General features: G+C 37.0%; 1 protein-coding gene across 1 annotated transcript in view; it reads left to right on the top strand.

Moving 5' to 3' along the window:
• The first annotated feature begins 3,764 nt into the window (after positions 1–3,764).
• cntnap2b (contactin associated protein 2b) overlaps positions 3,765–27,866 on the top strand; it is a 42,654-nt gene continuing 18,552 nt past the window's right edge. The window contains exons 1-8 of the mRNA XM_079877553.1: positions 3,765–4,133; positions 17,331–17,441; positions 18,593–18,786; positions 20,626–20,773; positions 21,151–21,354; positions 22,231–22,415; positions 24,417–24,560; positions 26,710–26,968. Coding sequence (XP_079733679.1) covers positions 4,055–4,133; positions 17,331–17,441; positions 18,593–18,786; positions 20,626–20,773; positions 21,151–21,354; positions 22,231–22,415; positions 24,417–24,560; positions 26,710–26,968 — 1,324 coding nt within the window. The 5' untranslated portion in view covers positions 3,765–4,054. The remainder of the gene's footprint in view (positions 4,134–17,330; positions 17,442–18,592; positions 18,787–20,625; positions 20,774–21,150; positions 21,355–22,230; positions 22,416–24,416; positions 24,561–26,709; positions 26,969–27,866) is intronic.

The raw sequence follows: 27,866 nt of genomic DNA, 5'->3' as shown, positions 1-27,866 counted from the left end.
TCTCCCTAGCACTCTTTGATTAGAGGTGTGATTTATCCATTTGAAAGTCACTCTTTCATTAGATGTGTTTCTTCATCCTCAACTGTTGAGGTGTGTGTGTCAGTGTGTGCATTGTAGCTCATTTTGATGGTTTGATGACTCCTGAATTGTGCAATGACTCCTTAAATTAAACAAATTAGTTCACTCAAATGAACTTTTTAGAGTTTTTAGAACTTCCTTTTTCTTTTGAGTTTACAAAACTGCATGACACATTTTAAGTAATCTGAATTACTTTATTGTTTTGAGTTTTAGGAACTTGTTTGTTTTAATTCAGACAAACTTAAATTTAACTGAAACTGGGCTGGGATTTCTATTTCCCAGCTTGCTTTGCCATGGCATTCGAAAGGGAGAGTAAATGCTAAAATGATTATATAATGCTATTTGTGTGAGATTTAGTGGTGTTTAATACTTTGCTCTGCTAATTTAGAAGAGTTTGTAATGTTTTTTTGGGGGGGGGGGGGGGGGGGGGGGATTACCATCATGGTGAGTGAAGCATGAGCTTGGTTTGAGAACAGATAAATGTTAAATATTCTATGTTAAATACTCATTTAGCATTTGTTATGCTATGCTAAAACTATCAAAGCATTGTGCTACCAAATAGCAAGTTAGCATTCGCTGAATTAGCTAGTTAATGCTATAGCCAAGTTTCCTCTACTAAAAATATTTAAGTTGAGATTCCATGATAATTTAAAGTTAAATGAATGAGTTAGCTTACTCAAATATTTCAAGAGCAATTAAAATGTATGAGTACAAAATAAAAATCTGCCAGTTCTGCTTTCTTAAACTTTGAGTTTCTTAACTTACAATCTTTGATGAAACTGAACAGTTTTGCCAACTTATTCAGGTTTACAGCGTGCTGTGCTTCTATGAAGAATCTTAAACATCCATGGAACTTTCCATTGCACTAAAGGTTCTTTACTATGGAAACGGGTTCATTAGATCATTAAAATGTTCTTCACACAAAGAAAAACAATGGCTCTTTTAAGAGCTCTTTTGGTTCGTCTATGACATAATTGCAACAAACCCCCTTTTTGAATCCTTCATTATCATGCTGAAAATGGAAGGTCAGGTGCATTGCATTATGGGAAACAGTGTAGTAACAGTAAGTCAACCAGTTATTCATCGATACAGAATGTGTTTCAACATAGCAAACATATATTGTGCATAAATAGAAAGAGTAGTATGCCGGAGAGAGAGGCTTAAAATGAGAGAAGGCAGCATGAATGTTTCTTGTTTGAATTTTAAGATGCACAAGGCAAGGAATGTCATGTTAAACCACATTTAAAAAAAATAAGACAATTTAGCAAAAACAGATATTTATTTATTTTACACTGAACAGAGTTTGAATTCTTGCAGATAAGCTGTATGACATCATCTGATTAACCCTGGACACAAACATCTGTCTGTTTTGGGGTCGGTATATAGTCCGAGATCACTCAATTTATAGAGAGGTCATTTCATGAGAGGTGAACACTGGCTGGAAGTGTCTTCGGCTGTGGTTGTGAAATGCTGACGTACACTGCAGGGCTGAATGGGGTTATCCATGCAGAATTCACTGGCTTTAGCGCACTAGCAGCTTGCATGCCAAAACATGGATCATCTAGCTTTCCTGTTTTGCAATCCATTTCAGATGCGGTCTAACATCTTAATCCTGCATGCCTTCAATGTATATTACTGTAAATTAGATTAGCTTGAATTGTTTTCCATGCATTTACAGCTCAAATGACAGAGTGGGATGTGGAAAACTTTTTAGCTTGACTCCAGAAGGCTTTTACGTCTGTTGTTTGTTTTATGATCATATTTCATTGAATCTGTGCAGCCCTTCTGTTTTGTTTAATAGCAAAACATTGTTTTTACATTAAAAAGCAATGGCCATGATTTTTATGCACCTGATGCAAAAAACATAAAGCTTGCTGGAAGTTTTTACTAGATGGTGTTTTGTCGCCTCTTAGTGGTTACTCTTTTATTTCTGTTGACTAAAGCATGTAGTTTGTCAGAGAGCAAATGCTGGCGTGTGATTTCTCATTAAACAATCAGGTCTTTAGACTAGTGTCAGATCAGAATGGTGACTCTTATTGCAGGTGCTTATCAAATTCCCTTGTTTTGGAAGCTGCTTCATTCTGAAGACAGTTTACCCTTCAGTTTACGCTTCACCAGACACCATTTGTTTCATCATTATCCACTTGGAAACAGTTTTGTTCTTGATTGCCAAAGGCCTCCGCTAATTGCCCCAGGGCATCTTCAGTGAAATCATGTAGATTTCACATTTATATTCAAGCTTAGGTTAGTTCTAAAAAGGATTAAACTTTTTAAGATATTATGTTTTCTAATAGAGCAATTTTTTTATTCCCATTTGATTTTTTTAATCAGTTTCATTTGATGAATGCCTTTTCTTAAATGGAAAAAGGACAATTCTGTCATTAATTACTCACCCTCATGTCGTTCCAAATCCGTAATGCTTTCGTTCATCTCTTGGAACACGAAGTTCATAACGAGATCATAAATCTAATCCTTATGATTCAGCGGTTTGACCAAATTTTCTGAAGGGACATGATTGCTTTATATGCTGAACAGATTGAATTTAGGCTTTTATTCACATATAAACATTCATCAACTCACACATCAGTTGTGGTACACGGAAGCTCAAGTATGCGAGAACCAATGAGGTTCATTCTCGTGTTACGCAGCAGGTTTGAGCTTCAGCAAGAACCAATGAGGTTCATTCTTGTGTTACGCATCACGTTTGAGCTTCAGCAAGAGCCAATGAGGTTCATTCTTGTGTTACGCATCACGTTTGAGCTTCAGCAAGAGCCAATGAGGTTCATTCTCGTGTTACGCATCACGTATGAGCTTCAGCAAGAACCAATGAGGTTCATTCTTGTGTTATGCAGCACGTTTGAGCTTCCTCAAGAACCAATGAGGTTCATACTCGTGTTACGCATCACGTATGAGCTTCCTCAAGAACCAATGAGGTTCATTCTCGTGTTACGCAGCACGTTTGAGCTTCTGCAAGAACCAATGAGGTTCATACTCGTGTTACGCATCACATATGAGCTTCAGCATGAACCAATGAGGTTCATTCTTGTGTTACGCATCACGTATGAGCTTCAGCAAGAACCAATGAGGTTAATTCTCGTGTTACGCATCACGTTTGAGCTTCCTCAAGAACCAATGAGGTTCATACTCGTGTTACGCATCACGTATGAGCTTCAGCATGAACCAATGAGGTTAATTCTCGTGTTACGCATCACGTATGAGCTTCAGCAAGAACCAATGAGGTTCATACTCGTGTTACGCATCACGATACATGGAAGTATCTTGATACATGAGAGTCTCTTGCCCCCACAAGTGCAAATGAGAAAAAAAATGTTTAATTGAGATTATCAGTGTACGTTTAAATTTAAATTAAATTTCTCACAGTAAGCTATATGGTTTCAGAAGACTTGGAGTGGAGTGCACAAGGCATGTGCACTATGTGTGACCCTTTTCCCCCATTCACAGCATGAATACTCTTCAAAACCTCTTGTTTTGTGTTTCATTCAAGAATAAAACATTCATGTTTGGAACCACATGACGGCAAGTAACATAAACGCTGACATAATTTTTATTTTTGCTTGTACTTGCCCTTTAAGAACTGCCCACCCCTCTGTTCATATCTTTCAGCGGCTCATTGAGCATTACTCTGCAGGTGGACTGTACCACTTTCACCCGCAGAGGGGGGAACGTGAGACCTCATTAACTTCAGCACCTGGACAGCGACCGTCCCGGAAACCCTCCTCTGGTGTAACAATGCGAGCATTCAGTGGAACGATATTCCTTCAAGAAATGCTTTGACAAACAATGCGATTTCCGAGACCTTTTCTTGCTGGGAGATCCGGAAAGCTGGCTGTATTGCGCACGTATATCTCGCAGAAACAGCGCCAGTCCTGAGGCTTCCCTTCCGTGCAGGGAGGGTGCGAGTGAAGGAAGGACAAAACGTCGCGGTTCTCTTTGTTTACATCGGAAAAAAGTGAGAATGCGACGGATTGTCGGACTGGAGGTGCCGCTGATATTGTGGATATGGAGTGTTTATGTGAAGCTCAGCGCAGGAGCCCGTGAGTACATGAATGTGTGCGTGTGTGTGTGTATATGTGTGTGTTCAATGATCTTATTATGCGTCAGCATGTGACTCTTCATCTATTCAACATCAACACTTTATTATGTTGCACTTTTAAATGAGCTGGTAATAGAATAAAATGATATAATTTAAACCATGCAAACAGGTTTATTAATATATAAAAAAAGACATCAGAAGTTGATTTATAGGCTTCATGCCATATGGTCGTATGAGATTTCATGCATTAATGCTCTTCTGGTTGCATGGGAGTATCTTTGGAATATCAATGTTTTGCTGTTCTGTTGCCTGTCTATGTGGGTGTTTCATAAGCTTTGTTTATGATTATGAAATATGATGCTCACTTGGTGTAGTATGTGGCTCTCAAAAAGTTTTTTGACTCAAAAAATAGATAAGAGCATGTGCATATTTCTAAATACATCATGATTACATCACTGTAAAAAATGCAAAGTTGAACCATAAGGAATTATTTTAAACTAATTAATTTGACCCTTTAAATTACATTTCTTGTTTAATGTCTGTGTTTACGGTGGTTCAGGCATATTAAATAATTGCTGATTTTATTAGTTCAGATTTATGTTAAATAAAATCCCTGGTGTAGTCAAGTATTGATGCTGTAGTTGTTTTCCTCTGGCTATTATAGATCAGTGGCATATACTAATGGAGAATACAGGTCAAAGCTGTCTGAAGAAATGGTTCTGCAGCAATAACATGTAGCCTCATTTTACGCTTGGGGTAACACATTAATAAATAATACTTAAAAGAGATATGTGGACATGCTGGCGCCCTTTAATATGGTATATACACAAAACAAAGAAATAAAAAGGGGCGATTGAGGGGATTATAGATGTTGGATAACTAAAACTCAAAACTGCATCACAGAAACCTGAGATGCACCAGGAGAAAATGTGGAGCAGCACGTGTCGTGTGCCACCTACGGTGGATTAGTTTACTGATAGTTCATCCATCTCAGATTAGTATGTAAAATGTAAATTCATTAAGTACATTCAGATTATACCAGATTTGGCATTGTAAGGCTCTGAAAAAAATTGGTTTAGTATTTAATTTGAAAATATTTTCACTCGGAAATGTCTTTAATTTCACAAAATATGATAACACATTAAACATGAGAAGTAGAAAGACTGAAATAGTATTACGAAGTGTTAACATACTCCAATAATCTGTTTTATTTACAATTTTATTTTACAGTGTAGTAAATAAAGTGTAATGGAATAACCTCCAGTTATCAATCAAATCAGCATATCCATTGGTCAAAAAAACAAACATCTCTAACCGCCATGGCAACATTTTAATGAGAAATGATAGTGATCACACACTTATAGACTACTTATAGAAGCTGAATGTAACACTTTTGAATCCATTAAACTAAAGACTCAGCATGAGTCAAGACATTTAGACATCAAACAATGATGCAAAAATGAATATTTTGAGCTTTTCCCCATACTTGTGGCTCTAATATAGTAATTGTTATTCTTGATGGCAAGTTTTAAAAAGTCTATCTGGGAAAATATGTTATTGAGAAAATTCAACCAAAACTTTGTTTACTCACCATCATTAAACTTTCTTTAATTTTAAACAACATTATAGTCCAAACTATGTTGGACCCCATTGTCTTTCATTGTACGGACACGCTTTTATCTTTTTATGTTCCACAGAAGAACGAAAGGTTCGGAACAACATGTAGCATGCCTCAGTTATATTTGCAATTTAAACATGGCTGTTTCTGATATAATCTATCCTTATTCTGACTGTGCCTATAAAACATTTATGAAATTGCCTAATTCTGCTCTGCAATACAGACAGAGATGAATACGATCTGATTCAGCTCTCCTATTGGTTGTTGCAGTGCCTCTAGATCAGTAGCGCTGTGTATTGTGATGCTAATGAGAAAGCTCATTTAGATTCGGGCACCTGCCATGTTGATTTGTGGTAGCGCGTGCCGCCCCGTCATCTCACCCCTCCCCCATTCTCCAGGCACCTCCCTTTGTCCACCGGAGATGGACACGAGTGAACAAAAGCCTCCGCGTGTCCCAAGCACACACTTCCAAAGCACTTCACGCCCCGTTTCTGTATCGTCACACCTCCAGGGGTTGGTTAGGTTGGCGGTTAATTTGGTTTGCTGGTCGTTCATAAACAAGGTGCACATTTAGTCGACGGTTCAACATGGGAGAGCAGTTTCAAAGACAGCAGAAGAAACTATAGATAGGTGGATTGTATTTACAGATATCATGTATGAGACCCTCACAAAAAACCTTCTGCATTTTTACATTTTCAAAAAACATAAATTAGTGTGATTTATAAGCTGTTTTCCTCATGGCAACCAAAAAATGTCTCGGTATTTACTTGTATCACTATCCTTGTCGGGACATTCACCACAACATTGGTGTTTACTAGGCACACACACACATGCGCATGTAGTAATTTCAGTTTTAAAGTATTTATACAATTGTAGTACTGTATTTTCTTCTACAGTAAATTGGAAATTACAGTAATAGAATCTAGCAAGTGATTAAAAACAAAACAAAATTGAAACTCATTACAGAAATGAGAATTTGGGGCAAAATGTGCTTAACTGTCATAAAAATAATGCACAATGCATTTTTATTTTTTATTTAATTTTTACCTTTAATGGTCCTGTTCATTTTTTTCTTTTTAATTTTGGGAGGACTTGATGTGGGCATGATTTTTGTGAGATTCCCCCCATTACGCCTCTAGGTATAAAGCCTTCATTTACTCCCCCTGTTTGATTATCACCCACAGTCCCAACATGCTCCATGAATCTGAATCACAGATTCACCCTGGTAGACGTGAACGACACAAAGCCTTCCGGCAGGCCCTCCTCCCCATCCGGGCTTCGAGAGCTCATGTTTTCAATCAAATCCCAATTTATAGGCAATCCCCCATGAACAGATGTGGTTTGGAGAGCAAGAGGAGGCAAACAAAGACCAATTGCGATGACCTGTCAACTCATTAATTCAAGATGTGGCTGTTGACTGTAGCTTCATAATTGACATCTTACACCACAAAGGTAATTAAACATGTTGACTCAGAACAGATGCTGGCTCACATGAGCTGGATTCAGCCATGAGTGAAACATTTTTTAGTGTCTTAATACTCTATGTAGTTTCGATGGGATTATCAATCCATTGACTCAAATTGTTAATGTTGCACTGGTAAAAATGTCTTGTTTCATGACCATAAATCCCAAGCAAAATTTCCATAAGACTGAGAGGCTTTTAATACTTTTATTCTTTTATTTAGAAAAATATTTTTGTTATGGTGTGTGCAGGCAAGCAGATGACGACAGAGGAGATTAAGGTACCGACACAAAGATTACTTATAATCCAAACAGGTAGCAGAATAACACACACATATGCAAAAACGTGACCGGACAATTAAAGGCGTGGTAATACCCCTTTTTGCAAGATGTAAAATAAGTCTCTGATGTCCCCAGAGTGTGAATGTGAAGTTTTAGCTCAAAATACTCCATAGATCATTTTTATAGCATGTTAAAATTGTCCCTTTTTGAGGGTGAGCAAAAACGCGTCATTTTGTGTGTGTCCCTTTAAATGCAAATGAGCTGCTGCTCCCGGCACAGAGGGCGGAGCTTCGAGAGCTTGTGTGTTAGCAGCATGCAGACACGCACTAAAATGTCAGAAACTATTATGTCTTTTATGTTCCAACCGGTGTTGGACAATGATGGAGAGACTCAAGAAGAAGTGACAACATGTAGAATGCAACAGAACGTTTCTGAATGGTTAGTAGTTGATGTGGAGTTAACTATCTTAAAGTCATTGATTAATCAGACACAGCTGAAACAAACAAATGAATGATGGCAGTAACCTAGCAGACTAGGTTGTTTGAAGTAAGCTTATCCTGTTTTCAGATATTTTAACTGGAAAATAAAACAAAAATGCTCAATGAGAATATGATTTTTGCCATGCATAAAATGACATGCTTTTAATTCATGAATGTAGAATCTGTAGGTTAGATTTAACATACTCAACCAACTTCGTTTCAAGTTGCTTCACAAGAGACTGCAGTGTTCTAGCACATCCACAGACTGCCTGGGACATACGGCTCACAACAATGTCAAAATCACAAGCTTTTTATCTGTCCTCTGAGATGGAAAGTTGAGTTTGCAAGACTGCAACAGAGGAACAACTAGTTTGGCAAGGTTTGCAAAAGTTTCTGCAAGACTATGGCAGAGTTAACCATTAAATATTAAATATATTTTAATAATACAATCATTTTGCATTCTTCCGCTGGTTCTGTCTTACTCTTCTGGGTGTTTAGTTACTGAAAACGTGTGCCGTGTGGTTTTAAAAGCAGGCGTGAATTATGCATTTTACAATTTGCTGATAAAAACCCTCTGCTTTCCCCACTTTCCTGCATTTTTGAGACGATTAGCAGTAAGTGAGTATCAGGAAGTTATATTTGAGTATCTGTTATTATTTTCATGGAAAGACAGAAGCACAGTGGAGGTTGGATGTTTATAATATCACGTCATACGTTCTTAAGTATCTTTTAATCAAACACCGTGACGTCAAACCTGCTCTATATTTGATCTGAGAGCTGCAATCGATTGCATTGCATGACAAACATCTCGCTTATGTGGCAATTTCCATGAATTCAACTCGTAATGCCTTTTACTCTGGTGGCTGTTCATTGTTGTGGCTAATACTTGAATAGATATGTCAGTATTCATCAGTATTCATCTAAATTTTTTATCTCCTTTTGACATTGATTTGTTCCTCCCATTTAATTATTTAATTTTCTCTTTATTCTGTATGCTTCTGTTACTGCAGGTATGATTGAAATAAGATATTGGTTTAAAGATGATCAGTATGGAATTATATGACTGTACATGAGCCAGACAGTGCCTGTATTTCTAATTACTAATGTGGTAGGAGGTGTTTGCTAGCAGGAACTGTTTGTTCAGGTTTGGTCAACTCAACTGTTACATCCATGTTTGAAGGCATTGCTGTGGCATTATTGTGTTCTCAGATGGTTTGACAGATAATTAGATAGATTGATAAGTGGGAAGTTGGAACCTCACTAATATATGCACCAATAAGAAAATACACCAATAATTTCATTAAGGTGACCTAAACTCGCCATTGTGGCTGCTATAGGGCATTGCTATCCGGTTGCTAGGGTGTTCTTGGTGGATGCTACACCACATGCAAATTAACCTGTAGGTACATAAAGTTTAGAAGAAGGTTGTGTCTGAGTGAGAAAAAATTAATGTAGTTTGAAAGTAGTCATTGAATGTCTTTTGTGCCAAAGCAATGATAAATGATACTCAGTTTAGTGCCAGATTAAACGGCAAATTAGCGTGACAGCCTATCTATCTATCTATCTATCTATCTATCTATCTATCTATCTATCTATCTATCTATCTATCTATCTATCTATCTATCTATCTATCTATCTATCTATCTATCTATCTATCTATCTGTCTATCGATTTGTCTGTCTGTCGCTATTTATCCATCTATCTATCTATCTATCTATCTATCTATCTATCTATCTATCTTTCTGCCTGCCCGTTCTTCTGTTTGTTGTAGGTTTGCCAAATTATCGTCAAAGTTGAACTTTTCAGCGTTTTTCTAGTTTCTTTCGGTTGCACAAAATTCTGGCCTCACACATTTTCCCACTGATTTCTTCAGTATTCTCTGTACTGTATTTTGACTGAGCTCACACCGTGTTGCAGGCTGCTGTATTATTGTGGTGTCATCGATTTCAGATTCACCCGCTCCTAAAGCATGTCATTCTGGCAGCCTCTTTCCAGTCTAACTGGGTGGTTCTTTGCCAGATTTATCCCGATAGTCAAAAGTGTGGCTTTGTGAGAGTCGTTCTTTGGCCATTGACTGTACATTGCTGGCTCAGTGATCCATACAAATGCTGATAAAGAACCCAAATATTTGACAACTGAGGTATCGGTCCAAATACAAAGTGCCTTACTATTTCAGTGAGACCAATATGTCTTTATTTTTTTCTTGTCTTATTCGCTCTCTGTTTATCTATCTTCCTATTACCTAAGATCGCTGCATTAGTATTGGAGAACACGCATTATGCTCCATAACCTGGCGAGCTGCCTTGTCTCTCTATATTGGAACCTGTGCCAAACTGGAACGGGAAAAGTGAATCTGTGGTATCAGTTTCAATCTCTCATGTGGTTCACTTCAATCTCGTCTAGTGCTGCGACTCATAGAAGCAGCAGGTCTCTGCTTACACTGTAAAATGCAAGTTTATACTTGCACTACTGTTCAAACGTTTGGGGTAGGTACGTTTTTTTTGGAAAGAAGCCTCTTATGCTTCGTTTATTTGATCAAAAATACAGTAAAAATAGTAACATTGTCAAATATTATAACAATTTAAAATAATGTTTTTCTATTTTAATATTTTAAAAAATGTAATTTATTCCTGTGACGCAAAGCTGTATTTTCAGCATCATTACTCCAGTCTTTTAGTCACATGATCCTTCAGAAATCATTCTAATATGCTAATTTGCTGTTATTTCTTATTATTATAAATGATCGGAACAGTTGTGCCGCTTCCTGTTTTTGTGGAAACCATGATACATTGTTTTCAGGATTATGTTATGTATAAAAAGTTCAAAAGAACAGCATTTATTTGAAATAGAAATTTGTAAAATCATAAATGTCTTTACTTTACTTTTAATCAATTGAATGCATCCTTGCTTAAAATAAAAACATCTCCAAACTTATGAATGGTAGTGTATTTAGACAAACTGGTTGTCTTTCTCAAGATAAATATATAATTCAGTAAAAATACTGATTCAAGAACCTGAATTACTGATACAACGTTGAATCGATATATATTAATATATGATTGCATTTGCATAGCCCTATACAAGAGACTATTTGACTCACAATTTATTTTGATACAGTTTGACAGTAAAAATACATGGAACACATAAATATTGGGTAAAATAGTTCATTTTTATTAGATTGGGGTGTTCTTTAATCAGCACTTTTGGTACTGAATGAAACGTCAAAGTGCCCCTATTATGCTATTTATATCCTAATTTTGTTTTGAAGTCTCCCTACAGTAGGTTTACATGCATCCAAGGTAAAAAAAAACACTTTATTTTTTTCATAATACACATTGCACATCACCTCATTTCTCACAGAGTCTGAAAACGGTTCATTCAAAGATTCAGTCTCTCTTTCCGAGAGCCTGCTCTTCTGTGATTGGTCAAATGGCCCTGTGTGTTGTGATTGGTCTACTGTTTACAGCACAAATTGCTCCTTGTTTGTTTTCTTTCTCTCTCTCTCTCTCTCTCTCTCTCTCTCTCTCTCTCTCTCTCTCTCTCTCTCTCTCTCTCTCTCTCTCTCTCTCTCTCTCTCTCTCTCTCTTTTTGTTTAAAGTGGAAATTAAATTTTGTGGTAATCAGCTTCTAGGTAGGCAGCTCACTAGGTTTTGGAACAGGGTCACTAACCCAAGAAAAAGTCAGTTTCATGGCTGTGGACATCATGGACTGATTTCATTACCCAGCATTCTTAGCTTTTTCACGTCTTCCCCAAACACACATAAAAAATATGTAAGAGTCTTCACACTGCACAAACTGAAGATGAGTGTGTAGCGCTACCTAGAACAGGAGCCTGAAAATATCATTATCTTTTTTTAGAGGACACAAGAGTTATTTTTGACACAACCTCGACTCAGCAGACTCAAAGTCAATTTAAACCTGTTGTTTTAGAGCTGTGTGTAATGAGCTGGAGAGGCAGAATAAGGACAGATCTCAGAGAGTGGAACAGACTGCTGGGAAAGGGTTTTCTGTGGTGGATCATAGAGGGGTGAGTGCTACTTTTTAAAAGTAGATTGTTCAAGATACTGTTCGAGACATTTTTCAGCAACTCTGGTGATTCTAGTGGTGCAGAAATAAAAATAGACATAAATGGGTCAATAGTGGACATACAGTAAAAGTATAGAGCTATAAAATGAATGTGGAGCAGTTCAGATAATTTTGATCATCAATGTTTGAGTTCATATTGAGATCTCTGACATTTGGTATTATGGCAGATCTGAGCACAGACCTTGTTGAGATTACTAGGATTACTTTTAGGGCCCTATGAAATCCATTTTATTTTTTTCCCAAATTCAACATTATTATTTTTCTGGATTCTGTTTTTAATGGTTTTATTTCATAAAATGTTAACAATTTAATAATTAATAAAATAGAGACACTTAGACATGCAGACTTCATATTTCAATAGCAGTCCAGTTGAGGTTTCTTGTGGTTTCTAACAGTCTAGCCCATGTCACAATTTGATTTAGTATGCTGCGCTATTTTTGATTTATTCATCCGAATTTTGCCAAATTATGTGCCACCATACAAAATTCACTTTTTATGACTGGATGGTAAACGCCTTCGAACTGCCATTGGTCAGTGGTGATTATGTAATAGCTGGGTGTGGTTCTGAGGCTCCGCCCTCTTTGACGTGGAAATGTTCTCCGGTTCATTTCCTCTGTTGAGTCCGTCGAGGTCAGAGTATATAAACACTGGAGAGCTGCTTTATAGTAGAAATTGAAGTGTAATTCTAATAGAAAGCAACACTGACACGATTTTTTTCATATTTATTACTGTAAAGCTGTTTGGTTTCAAGAAATCTATTGTATAAAGTGCTATATAAATAGCGTGATTGACTTGACTGGAGTGCAGATTTTCAGAGCTCGTGCAAACATCCACATCACTATGATCAGATGCTTTCTTAACTGCTGTTTTCTCACTGCCATCATTTGTGTGTGTGTGCGTGTGTTTATTTTGTAATTTTGAGGAAAGCGCGCAGCAAATATTTACATCTTCATTTAAACGTCTCTCTCAGCAGTGTGGGCGGTGTTGGGATGTCCGCTCACAGTATTAGCGCTGCAAACGAATTTCGAACTTCTTACCCCTAAATGAAGGACGAAAAATAAATTCGTTCTGAGTGTATTGGGGCCTTTACATGTGACTTCTGCTTGCAGAACTGCTTGCAACTCTGTCTGTCGTTTATTTATCAGACGTCACATCTTCTGCCCATCATCTTTACGTTAGTCAGTCCTCTCACAGGTTGATGCTTTTGACCATGACAGGCTGCCATCAGTATTGACCGGATTGCACGTGTAAAGCTTTTCTTTGTCCCTCAGCACTCGGGCTTCAGTGTCTTATTGCGCATTATACCATTTCATTGAAAGCATTCAATTGGTTTTCTGAACAAAAAGCCAAAGGAAAAGGGCATATGCAAGACAGTGCTGATGCCCTAAAGGCATGCTGTTTTTCTTTTGAGTAAGAGAGAAGTGAAGTGTACACTACTGAATCATGAATGTAAAACACCCTGCTGCTCCTCAAAATGAATGGTAAATTACGTTCTTCACTAAAGAACTCAAGTAAGGCACCCCACCTTTATTCTGTTTGATCTCATAAAATATATCTCTACACCTGCCAGTGGTGGTTGAAATGAGAAAATGTACTGCAGCGATTTTCCTTATTGGCCAACTGTGCTTAAAAAAAAAAAAAATATATATATATATTATATATATATATATATATAGATACACACACACACTAGCAGTCAAAAGTTTGGAATAAATATGTTTTTTTTAAGTGTTTTTATGGTTTTGTTCACCAAGGCTGTATTATTTATTTGATGAAAAATACAGTAAAAACAGCATTGTGAAATATGATTAAAATGTAATATTTCACAATGCTGTTTTTACTGTATTTTTCATAATAACTGCTTATTTTTCAATAACTGCTTTCTATTTGAGTATATTTTAAAATATAATTTATTCCAGTGATGGAAAAGCTATTCTCCAAAGTTCTCAAAAATGTTCTCACTGGCTGTATTTTAGTCATTTCTCATTTGCCTGCTGTAGGGCTGATATCAGTCATCTGAGTTATTAAACAGCACCTGAGGCTGAAGAGAGAGATCAGCATTGAATCCATGAGATTCACAGGCTCTCTGGGTAAATGAAAGGTTTATCCCAGGAGAAGATCACGATCAATATATGAGTACTCTGGTGTTCGATCAAAGAATATCCTCTGAGCAATCGCCCTCTCGCTCTAATTCTAGAGCTCAAAGGAATTCATGATCAATGCACTGAAGTGTTTAGGTGTACGTGGAAGGGTGTGTGATTTTGGACCCGATAGCCTTGTGCTCTGAAATGAGGCATGATACACCTTGTGATCCTGCACCACAAAACCAGTCACATGGGTCAATTTTTTGCAATTAAGATTTTTACACCGTCTGAAAGCTGAATAAAAAAGATTTCAATTGATGAATGGTTTGTTAGGATATGGCAATATTTGGCCAAAATCTGGAATCTGAAGGTGCAAAAAAATCAAAACATTGAGAAAATCGCCTTTAAAGTTGTCCATTTATGTTCGCGATTGTGCTGCATTCACTCAAAAAAATAAATGTTTTATATATGTACGGTAGGAAATGTACAAAATATCGTCATGGAACATGATCTTTACTTAATATCCTAATGATTTTTGGCATAAAAGAAAAATCTATAATTTTGACCCATACTATGTATTTTTGGCTATTGCCACAAATATACCTGTGCGACATTTTGTGATCCAGGGTCACATATATGACACTGTTGTCTACTTGGTAACCAGTACATTAGCTTTTAAAACATTATTAGTGGCTAAATTATGTTTTTGAGATGGAAATGACTCCATGACCTTTCTGCTCTGGGTGTTTATCTACATGAGCACCGGGTACAATGTGTCTCATGCTGATCAAATTAGTAAGCACATTTCCGTGTGATGGGAAATAGCCATATTTGAGGACTCAACCTCATCACATCTGGCTGAAGGTCAGCACTGCAAATGTGCTTGCTGACATTTACATGATCTCTGAAGGGTTCTGTTGCAGTAGATGTAGAACATGTTCGAGAAAATCTATCCATGTCATCACAGCATCGGCACATCCTCTCACAGCGGGAAAGAATCCCTCATGTCTGTATGTGAAACCCATCTGCTGCATGATGACTCATTGAAATGTTCATGCAGCATTCTCCATGTAGACATCCATCTGTGTATTTAACTGATTTAAAGTCACTTATAAAACTAGTTAACATATATGCATTGCTGGTTGAATATTGTGAACATTTATCACAGTTCACCCAATAAGTTATAGATTTGAATCAATTTGAGAATATGGATGGATTTCTTGAAAAAAGATATTTTGAAAAGTCAATGGTGTCCAATGTACTTTGGACCCCTAAGTTCTTCAAAACATCTTATGTGTTCTGATGAAGAAAGAATTGCTGTAAAACTGTTTAAAAAAAAGCTTTTAATAAAAACATTTTAGCTTTTAGTTTTATATGATCCGTTTTAATTTTAATTTTAGTTTAAAGGAGATCTATTATGCCCCTTTTCACAAGATGTAATATAATTCTCTGGTGTCCCCAGAATGTGTCTGTGAAGTTTCAGCTCAAAATACCCCACATATCATTTATTATAGCTTGTCAAATTTGCCCCTTGGGTGTGAGCAAAAACACGCCGTTTTTGTGTGTGTCCCTTTAAATATAAATGAGCTGCTGCTCCCCGCCCCCTTCCCAGAAGAGGGCGGAGTCTTTACAGCTTGTGCTTCAGATACTCCGGCAACAAAAAAACTGGAGAATCTCACGCAGCCAAAATGTCAGAAATTGTCAGTAGCGGTGTTCAGCTAACTCAGGAAGAAGCTACAACTTTAAGAATGCGACTGGACATTTCTGAATGGTTAGTGGATAAAGTTATGTAGTTGTTGTGGAGTTAAGTTGATTCATCTCGACTAGCATGTACCGTCATATTAATCTAAAAATCTTTCAGAAACGACTTTTCGTTGCACTGACCCTCATTTGTGAAGCAGTCCGGCATAAAATTATTTATGTGAATATATAACACTTTAACGACTTTCTTCGGCACATTTCCTTCATAAATGAAATTCAACTATGGTGTTCTCAGTGGCTCAGATGCCGAGAGTCTATTGAGACTCCAAAAACAGAACATTTGTAATGCTTTTTGGTGCATTCATCATTGTAAATCTTCAGCTGCTACAGTGAGTAACAGCAATAGCGAACTGTTACGGCTCACTCAGGGTGTGATCTATGCTAATTAGAGCAGATCGTCACCTGTCACCGCTCGTTTGGAGCGACTGTGTGATTTATGGGTATTATTTTTACCATTATAGGCTGGTTGTTTACACACACTGCGGACACACATCTGTGTTCAAACACAAAAGTGAATTTTGCATAAGTTTAAGTAAATTTTTTTTACAATTTTGCACTTTTATTTTTTATTTTTTTATTTTATTTAGCTTTAATTTATTTTTACTTTGCTATTTTAGTCACTTTTGTACTTCAACAGGCATAAGGCAACATTTCTAATTGTCATTTTCTAAGTTTAACTTTTCATTTAATATTTATATTTTATTTGATTTTAGCTTGATTTTTATTTTTTTGTATCCATCGCCATTACTTTTCTCCACTGATGGTCATAAATATGGTGGATAATCTAAAAAATAACCTATAAATTGATGAATTGAATGCATTTGAAAAGAAGTTTTAAGATGTCTTTTTAATGCACTGTTTTTTGTATTAACACTGTTAATCATGAAACATAATTAGAGCGGAGAGAGAAGAGTACTCAGACTCTGGCCTTGAATCTCTCCTCCTCTGGCCAGATAAATTGGGTTACGAGGAGCCTATTTAAACTGCAGACTGACCGCACACACAGCGGCCAGAAACATGAAGGACCTTTCAGTGAGACACATGCTCCACTTCTGAAAGCTTTATGCACTCTGTGGAAACCTTGACTTTCCAACAAACCCTCTGAAAGATACTTTTCATGTATAATTCAGTAGGATAGAAATCACTACAAGGTTAATTCTGTTCATTCTTTATTCTCTAAATGTGAAAAAGAGGCATTTGCAATGTTTCAGATCACCACATATCAAAGCTGCATTAAATGTCAGATTGTACCAAAGAGGAGATTTGCAACATAATGTTTACATCTGTGCATACTGCGACTCGATATTAAAGGATTATTCTATCACAAGCATCTGTGGCAAACATATGAATGACTGCATTTTTTTTGTGTGTGATGTACTATCTGTTTAGAAATATTTCTAACTTCTGTTTTTCCGTGTTTTATTCAGAGAGGTGTGATGAGGTGTTGGCTTCACCCCTTCCCTACAGCGCCTTCACCAGCTCCTCTGTGTTGGCAGCTGATTTTGGCGCTGGCTATGCAAAACTCAACAGGAGAGTAGGTGAGGGAGAGCTCTACGGCTGTGTTCAGAAGGGAATACTAGCGTACTGCTAATGTACTGCTAATAAACACTAATGTTCAAAAGTTTGGGGTCGGTAAGATTTTTAAATGTTTTTGAAAGAAGTCTCATGCACAACAAAGCTGCATTTATTTGATCAACATTATTACTATTTGAAACAACTGTTTTTAATGTGAATATATTTTAAAATGTAATTTATTCCTGTGATCAAAGCTGAATTTTCAGCATCATTACTCCAGTCTTCAGTGTCACATGATCCTTCAGAAATCATTCTAATATGATGATTTGATGCTCAAGAAACATTTCTTATTATAATCAGTGTTATTCTTAAAACTTTTTTTAGAAAGATCAATATATGTTTGTTTAAAATATAAATATTTTGTAACTTTATAAATGTCTTTACTGTCACCTTTGATTACATTTAATGTCCTTGCTGAATAAAAGTATTAATGTCTTTCAAAAAATAAATAATAAATCTTACCGACAAACTTCTGAATGGTAGTGTACATTGTATACGTCCTACTTAAAAAAAAATAGTATGTGAAACTGTATACTTCATGCAGTTATAAGTATTCTACGTTGTTAGCACATGAAGAAGTTGTCTATTTATAATGAAAATGAAATACAGTTAATTTGCATGCAAAATGTTGGCATAAATTTTCATTTTGATTCAATTTTGTATAAACATGTCTTAACTCTAGTTTTGTCGGTATAAATAATGAGTCACAATATTAAAAACCACGGCTGTAATCACTTCCAGATTCATTCATCACACTGGAAACGAAATGCCTAGTCATTTGCATTGCATTGTGGGATACACATCCTGAATAGTAGTAGTAGTAGGTCATCTGCTCATGTCCTCCGTGTCTCTCTCCTCATTGGTTGATGTTCAGACAGAGATGTGCTGCAGATTAAGTATAAAGGATACTTTAGGATTTGCTTAGATTGCATAATCGAGAAAACGTCTCTGTAGGTCATAATGAACTTTAATGCACATCCTGGCTACCGTTAAGGAAGTATAGTGTTGATGGAGCATTATGGAGCTGCGGTGTGGACCATCACATCATAATTCAAGCTTGGCAGCATGTGCTGTTTTCTCACATCAGATTTGACTTGTACTTTGTCTTTCATAGGCAATGGAGGATGGTCACCGTTAGACTCCGACAGGTACCAGTGGCTACAGGTGGACCTCAGGGCCAGGAAACAGATCACTGCCATAGCAACACAGGGCAGATACAGCAGCTCTGATTGGACGAAACACTACAGGCTCTTCTACAGTGACACGGGAAGCAACTGGAAGCCGTATCGGCAGGACAGCAACATATGGGTGAGTTTACAGGGAAAACTGTGATTTATAGCTCAGGGAGTACATGGTGTTTTTGGGTTACCAAATCTGAGAACAACAGCTGCTGCGGTGTTGTTCAAAACTCACACGACCCACAAAAGTTTAGAAAAATAGTGAAACTTTTCCTCTTATTGTCACCGTTATGTACTGTTAGTTTGTTTTCATTTGTCACGTTTACTTTGTTCAGATTTCCCGCCACTCGTTAGTTTCTATGGTTACCGTTATCATTAGTTCATATGTGTCAGCTGTGTGATTAATTATCCTCATTTGTGTTCCTGCTTAAGTTGCTCCTTCACCTGCACTTGAGGTCCGTTATTATCTTAGCACAAGCCCTGTCTCGCATGTTGGCTGTCTATTTAGATCTATTTAAGTAAACCCTGTGTTATACTATTTTCGTCTTCAATTGGAACTTAAGTGTAACACTTATATATTATGGACTGTAACCCCTTATTAAACTTTTTAAAATGAGAAAGTGCAAGACTTCTGAGAAATAAAAATAGACACAGATGAGACAATTGTTGACATAAAAGAGTTAGTTTATCCAAAAATGAAATTATTTTATCCCATATCACATATAAATTATCCCATAATTTATTCACCCTCAAGCCTTCTTAGGTTTATATGACTTTCTTATTTCAGCCAAACACAATCAGAGTTATATAAAAAAATATCCTGGCTCTTCCAGGCTTTCTAATGGGAGTGAACGGAGCCTGAGATTTTGAAGCCCAAAAAAGCACATTAATCCATCATAAAAGTAATCCATACGGCTCAGTAAAGGCCTTCTGAAGCAAAGCCATGCATTTTTATACGAAAAAATATCCATATTTATTAGGCTACTTTATAAACTATAATCACTGGCTTCTGGTAACAGCCGTGAGCTGGTCAAGTTCCAGCTGAAGAGTGACCTCTGACCCGACTGATGAAAGCCTTGCATTGTCTGCGTCGGGGCAAAAAACCTGCACTTGAACATGAGACAACTGTCTATTTCTGCAGATATATTCGTCTAGATTCCTCTTTCAAAAGGGGAAACCGACGCTGTAGATACACAAACCGTAAACAAAGCAGAGCGTGCTTACCGTTTTGAATATCAGTCCTGCTGATCATGATCTTTACTCCACTCCGCTCATGTTAATATTAAAATATTCTCCCAGGAACACTCAGGCAAGATGACGTAACATTCGAACAGCCTTCTATATGTAACGTTTTGACTTCTTTGCTCGCTGGTTTGCTAATATTCTCATGCTCTGACTTATTCACTAAGCTGAACAGCCAATCAGAGTTCTCTCTCTCACCGACAGCACAATGCCGATTCTACATGCTGAATCGGCCCAAAAAACCCAGACGGCGTCCGACTAGAGCCAACGGTGCAGAACACGCCAAAATAACTAAGTTGGCCGATGCTCAAAAACGGCCCGACGTCGTGGCCGATCGTCGGCTTGGTGTGTCCCAAGACACCTCTCGCGGTTCAAACAAATAGGGCTGGGTGACAAACTCAAGCTCCTCCCACGTTTCTCTTGAAAAATTCTTATTTTAGACCTCTTAATTCGTGACTAGTGTTTTGTTTTGCTCTATCCTCTGCACTTCTGCGTTCGTCAGTACATCCTGCGTCGGGTCAGAGGTCACATAGTAATGCTGAAATACTCAATAACAGTGCTTATGAAAATAAATTAAGATGCAAAAGCCAGTTCTCCTGGAAACATGTGCCGAGATCCTGTCGTGGTTATCTGTGTACAGAGAACGAGCAGTAATGGTGTGTCTCACTCACAGAAGGAGGTTCTCTCAATGATTTTATATAAAGTGTTGACTTTTTCTCTGCCTCAGACGTTTTCAGGTAACTGGAACTCAGAACGGGCTGTGCGGCATGAACTTCAGCACCCTTTCGTGGCTCGATACGTGCGTTTCATCCCGCTGGACTGGAGTGAAGAGGGGAGAATTGGTCTGAGAGTGGAGCTCTATGGCTGCGCTTACTGTGAGTGATGTCAATGTGGTCATTGTTTTTTTGTGCAATTCTTACTTTATGCATTGCTTACTTTGTTGTTGGGACAAATATAGTTGCATCATTCTTCATGCATCAATTGCAGGCTCTTTAGCATATTGTGGCTGGTCTTTTTGGGCTGTGGGCGGAGTGTTGAGTTCTCAAAGTCAGAGTATACATAATACACACTGAATGTTTATTTCAAGATCAAGGAATATTATGCATAATGATTCATGATATGGCCTCTTTAAAAGCTAATATGTTCAGTTTCACCAATGTTGCATCATCAACTTGGTTTGATGTGAGACAGCATAGATATGAGAAAAGACTTCATATGTTTGTTTGAGACTGGTCCGTATTTCTGCGTTCAGGGGCGGACATGATCAGCTTTGACGGCCAGGGAGTGATTTCCTATCGATTCAGACAGAAAAAGATGAAGATCTTGAAGGATGTGATATCACTGAAGTTTAAGACCACTAAAGGAGACGGCATTCTGCTTCACGGAGAGGGACAACAGGGCGATTATATCACTCTAGAGCTACGCCAAGCAGAACTGCTCCTGCAGATCAACCTGGGTAATGTATTTAACTCAAGAGGGACAGTGGTACAATACCATTCAAAAATTAGGGGTTATTAAGTTTTTGCTTTTTATAATCAATATTTTTAATTCAGCAAGGGTTCATTAAATAGATTAAAAGTGAAACTAAAGGCATTTACCATGTTACAAAAGATTTGTATTTCAAATCAATTTTGAAATTTCTCTTCATCAAAGATTTCTGAAACAGTTTCCACAAAAATATTAAGCAGCACAACTGATCAACACTGATGATAGAAAGAAATGTTTCCTGAGCAGCAAATCAGCATATTAAAATGATTTTTGAAGAAATAAATTACAATTTTAAATATTAAAATAGAAAACTTAAATACAATTTTATAATATTTAACAATATTACTGTTTTTACTGTATTTTTGATCAAATAAATGCAGCCTTGAAAAAACATCTTTCAGAAACATTAACAAACTTTTGAACTTTCTGTTTTATTCTATGATTGACAATATGCAAACCCTACAGTTTTAAATATTTTTATAATTTTTTTGTCTCCTTAGCCATTTTTTATGGATTCCGGTTTGACCCATCTGACTCATTAGTCAGATGGGTCAATAATTAGTTAATAATTAGTTAATAATAAGTCAATAAGTCAATAATTAGTTAATAACTAATGATCTTCGCAACGGAAGTGAATCAATCAATCAAAATTAACTTAAGTTGGACAATAACTTTATTCTAGAGCTGTTGTAAAGCCTAAACGATCTGTTACGGTAATTTCCTATTATCACTGTAAAGCTGCTTTGAAACAATCCATATTGTTAAAAGTGCTCTATAAATGAAGGTGACTTGACTTGACTTGATTCGTTTCATTAATGGCGTTTGATGTTTTTGTCTATTTCAGGCAGTAATCAGTACGGCTCCATTCAGGGTCACACATCAGTGTCCAGCGGCAGCCTGTTGGATGACGACCACTGGCACTCGGTTCTGATCGAACGCTACAGACGCAGCGTCAACTTCACAGTCGACCAGCACACGCAGAGCTTCCGCACCAACGGAGAGTTTGACCACCTGGACCTGGACTACGAAGTACATGACAGATTTCAAATAAATCTGTTTTGTTATGTTATGTGTTTAAATAAATATATACTCTATGTTATGTTTTGGGTTAGGATTATTCATTACTTATACATTTTCAACTTTCTTTAGTGTATAATATTGCTGTTTGAGCAATATTGAGCAAGAAAAAGCTCTGCAAACTTGTTGTAACTCCATTGTAGCCCTGATTTTCTTCCGGGAATGAACACGTCACATAATGCCTTATTTATATAATTCCCACCAGCACATGCTAAAAAAAGGTGTGAAGCCTTGTTGAGTTAGTTATTAGTGTGTTAAAACTGTCAGTTTTGGTTAGGGGCGTGACATTTCCCAAACACACTCGAAGTGCTTGATCACAACACACTGGTCCAGCCGACCAATCAGAGCACATTGTGCTTTTCAGAAAGAGGGGCTTCATAGAGACAGGAACTAAATAGAGCGTTACTGACAGACTGGGAAGAGAGGTGCTGCAACAATGTCGAAAATGTGAAAAATAATGTTTTTTGAACATTCAAGCATGAAAACCTATTCTAGTAGACCCCAAAAATAATATATTATAATATATAAAATAATAAAATGGACTGATTAAAGATTACAAGGGCACATTCATTTTAACCTTAAAACTGGCAATGTGATCTGGGTGTAACATAGTTTTTGTCGTCTTTTTTGGGGCGTAAGAATGATTTTTTTCATCAAATCCTTTTATCATTTATCACAGCCTGGTCTGTCTTGAGTATGCTGGTCACATGATTTGTTTAAAAAATGTTGTGATTAATTAGTCAGCCTGACCTAATCCAACATGGCTGCCAGTGGTGCAGGACATTCAGATTTTGAGATAAGCAAATATATATTAAACTTACTTTTCTTTTGAAAAAATAATACTAACACTGCTAACATTAATTATGAACATTGTCTTAAGGTGCTGTAAAAGAAAATTTATAAAAATGTTGTTCATGTTGTTATTTAGCACGTTTTGAAATATATGTTACACCTGAGTCACATTGCCACTTTTGGGTATAAAAAAAGGGATTAACTTTGTATTCATTTTTGTAACAATCTTTGTATTCTGAGTTTTTTTTTTTTTTTTTTACAAATTATAAAATTTACAGGTTAAACTGATACAGCCTGTCTGTCTTGAGTATGCTGGTCACATGATTTGCTTCAAGTTATCTGTGATCAATTAGTCAGCTTGACCTAAATCCAACATTTTTTACCATTTTACCAATTTTTTTTTACCATTTTTATGGTAACGCAATGTCCGATTTCAAAATGGTTTTCACAGGCTGAGTTTGTAAGCTTTCCAATGATATATAATATGTCAACATTATATGAGTAGAAGTATAGGATATAATTGTTTTAAACATGCAATGGCAGTTACAGTTATAGATTTGGTCCTTTTTTATACCCTAAACAGGCAATGTGATCTGGGAGTCATAACTCATAAAATCCAAAATACATAACATTTTTCAAAAATTCTTTTGGATATGATTTACTTAAGTCCAGATGATATAAAAAATGACATGAAATTATTTGTTGCTTATCATTTTCTACTCTTGCCTGTTTAAGGGTTAAATAAATAATGATGCACGGATAGATCATTTATAATAAATACTAGAGTATTCCATAACAAACAAGAATTGTCCATTTTGATTTCATGGGGACTTTAAGGCAGAATTTCTGAATTGAAAACATGCAATGTCAAGATTTTGTGGTAAGCTATGCCTTTAAGATCACATAATAGCCATTAAAACAATTATATATTTGCATATTATGTAATAATCTCTCATGTTCCATTTACACCTCTCCCCCGCTCTGTTTAATCATCTTACCCCAATGCTACCGGGAACTGGGTCTTTAGCACACATATTATTTCGTTCACTGTGTGGCATTTATTCAGACAGATAAGATTGGATAAGATGAATGTTTTGCTGTCTGTATTATAGATGGTAAATGTTTCCCTCACTTTCACTGCACTTCAATGTCTATTCCCAGATTACATTTGGAGGGATGCCAGTGTCTGCCAAGCCCAGCTCAGGGGCCAGAGAAAACTACATCGGCTGCATGGAGGCCATTCATTACAACGGGGACAACATCACTAACCTCGCACGCAGGAGAAAAGTAGACACCTCCAGCTTTGTACGTGCCAAATTTACATGTCTATTTTTATCAAATGAACACTGCAGAGCTCTCCAATGTCTCGTGGAGATAATTCAGTGGCTGTTCAGAGGAATTGCTGTTATTGGGTATTACGTTACTCTAAAACAGCACTCCTCAACCTATTTGACTCCCCCATTGTCAAAATATTTTTTTTATTTACAGAAACCAGGACTGTCAATATATTCACTAATTTATTAATAAATACATTAAATTAAATTCTTGGTCACACTTTAGTTTAGGGTCCAAGTCTCACTATCAACTAACTATTAACTATGACTTTTGGCTCAATAAAGTCCTAATCACTGCTTATTAATAGTTAGTAAGGTAGTTGATAAGTTTAGGTATTTGGTTGAAATGAGGGATGTAGAATATGGTCATACAGAATAAGGCATTAATATGTGCTTTATAAGTACTAATAAACAGCCAATATCCTAGTAATATGCATGCTAATAAGCAACTTGAGAATTGGACCCTAAACTAAAGTGTTACCAAATTCTTTAATAATTCAATAATTATATAAAAATATATTTGAATTATATTAAAATCAAAACAATTTTGTAATTTCAAAAGATTCAAAAACTGAATGTTCTTCAGGGTTCAATAATGCATTTATATGACATGTCCATGAAATATTCATGGAACCTTTCCATTGCACAAAAGGTTCTTTATAGTGAAAACAAATGTTTTAAAAATAAAAAAAATATTCAAATGTCCTTAACACTAAGGGGAAAATGGTTCTTTTAAGAACTATTCACTGAAAGGTTATTAATTTTTAGCTGTTTTGTTTTATATGTTTTATCTTATACCCAAGCCCCTTAGAACCACTGCTCTAAAAGTTTTAATTACTTCTGGTTACAGTTTACAAGAAATAAGAAACGACCCCATTTGCTTTCTTAATACAGATTTTAGGCATTCTGTTATTTTTTCGATGATTGTTCTAATTCGATTTTTTGTATTGTTTACAGTAATCTCAGCTCCCAAAGGTTTGCGGCTTTTATATCTCACATGAAATATCCTATAGATACAGTTCCTCTCCCTGCACTAACCTCAGTCATAAACAGAAATCTCCTTCCCTTTCCCACAATGCTCTGTGTGTGAGGACAGACGTGAAGTGAGAAGTGCTGTCACTGTGTGTGTTCTGTGATTATTCACAATGACTTCATAATGACTGCCGGTTATTGTCCACAGTCCCTTTCTGTGCTGGAAAATCTAGGTCGTGCCAGTTTAAGGTGATTGAGTGGAGTTTTGAAACATGGTAGCTGCTTTTCCCAGTCCAAGGTAGTCTGCCATCTTAAATTAAACCTAGGCTCTTTTTGTCAATCTACCCGAGTCAAACTTTCGTGTAAAAGCATAATTATAATGAAAACGCCACTTTTAAGATTGACCGTATTTTCGTTTTAGGTCAAAATGCCTTTTGAATGGGAGTGCTTGGGGCACGCTATTTTTAAAACACTGAGAAGGCTCGACACAACATAAAACTTTGCTCGAAGTATCACCAGGGGCTCTACACATGAACTTGAGCATTGACTACATTGTTTGTGTACACAAAGTTTACTAAAAAGAAAGGTTTTGTACGACTCACTTTATCAGTTAGTGTTTCCGGTGGCTGAAATTTTGTCAGTCAAAAGTAGTCGATCTTTTGGTGCTATCATAGAAGTGCCCCATGCACTCCCATTCAAAAGGCATTTTGACCTAAAATGAAAATACGGTCAATCTTAAAAGTGGCGTTTCCATTCTAATTATGTTTTTACACGAAAGTTTGACTCGGGTAGATTAACAAAAAGAGCCTAGGTTCAATTTTGGCGAGAGTTACGCTTTAAACAGCTTGACTTGACCAACCAGGCCCACTGGCTGGTATTTCCACCATGTAGACCAGTGTGGACTAGCTAGAAACATCACAAAACCAGCTACCACCTTAAACAGGTTTTAGCTGGATTTTCCAGTATAGTCCTGATGTGAACTATCCAGGTTTCCTGAATAAACCTCCCTCTTACTATGACCAAATGAATCTGTCCTCTGAAATTCTGCTGTAAAGTTTGTGATCATTCCTGCAGTGCTGTGTGTTAAACCCCTTAATTTCCACTGTCATTAGAAATGTTCATTTTTATGTGTGCTGTTCCCATTCCAGCATAACCTGACGTTCTCTTGCACGGAATCACGCACGTTCCCTGCCTTCTTTAACTCCACCAGCTCCTTGCAGCTTCCGGGTCGGACTGACGCAGACACAGTGTCGGTCAGACTTCAGTTTCGGACATGGAATCCCAGCGGTCTGCTGTTCTTTACACCACTCATGCCTGGAGGGGTGGAGGTCAGCCTGGTGGAGGGTAAAGTTACTGTTCACATGTACGTCGCGCTGGGCAAGAATACACGTGTGGACATATCCTCAGGTAACATTACAACTGAAAACGCACACTGAGAGCTCTCTCAATCTCTAGACTTTCTTTAGTTTCAGCTTCCACTGGTATTTTATTTCCTTGGCATCCATATAGCAACACTCTAGCAACCATCCATAACACCGTAGCAACATATAACAATGCATTTAAAACACTAAGAACACCTCAACATCCCTGTAGCAACACCTTAGCAGCCATTTAGAACATCTTAGCATCCACATAGCAACACCTTGGCAGCCACCCAGAGAACCCTAGAAATTGCATAGCAGCATTAAAGCAATCAAGCGATCAAAGCACCATAGCAACACACTTAAACGCTCAGAACCTCTAGCATTCCAGTAGCAACACCATATCAGCTATTTAAAACACCTTAGCATCTGCATAGCAACACCTTGGCAACCACCTAGAACACCCTAGAAACTGCATAGCAGCATGATATCAACAATTCAGAACACCATAGCAAAACACTAAAAACACTCAGGACCTCTAGCATCCCTGTAGCAACACCATAGCAGCCATTTAAAACACCTTAACATCTGCATAGCAACACCTTGACAACCACCCAGAATACCCTAGAAACTGCATAGTAGCATGATATCAACCATTCAAAACACTATAGCAACACTCTAAAAACACTCAGAACCTCTTGTATATCTGTAGCAACACCATAGCAGCCTTTAAAACACCTTAGCATCTGCATAGCAACACCTTGGCAATCACCCAGAACACCCTAGAAACTGCATAGTAGCATGATAGCAACCATTCAAAACACTATAGCAACACTCTAAAAACACTCAGAACCTCTTGTATATCTGTAGCAACACCATAGCAGCCTTTAAAACACCTTAGCATCTGCATAGCAACACCTTGGCAACCACCCAGAACAATCAGA

This window comes from Squalius cephalus, assembly GCF_949319135.1.
Source record: "Squalius cephalus genome assembly, chromosome: 7".
In the NCBI taxonomy this organism is placed as follows: domain Eukaryota; kingdom Metazoa; phylum Chordata; class Actinopteri; order Cypriniformes; family Leuciscidae; genus Squalius; species Squalius cephalus.
Note: the sequence above shows the minus strand (reverse complement) of the source record. Positions and strands in the feature narration are given on the sequence as shown.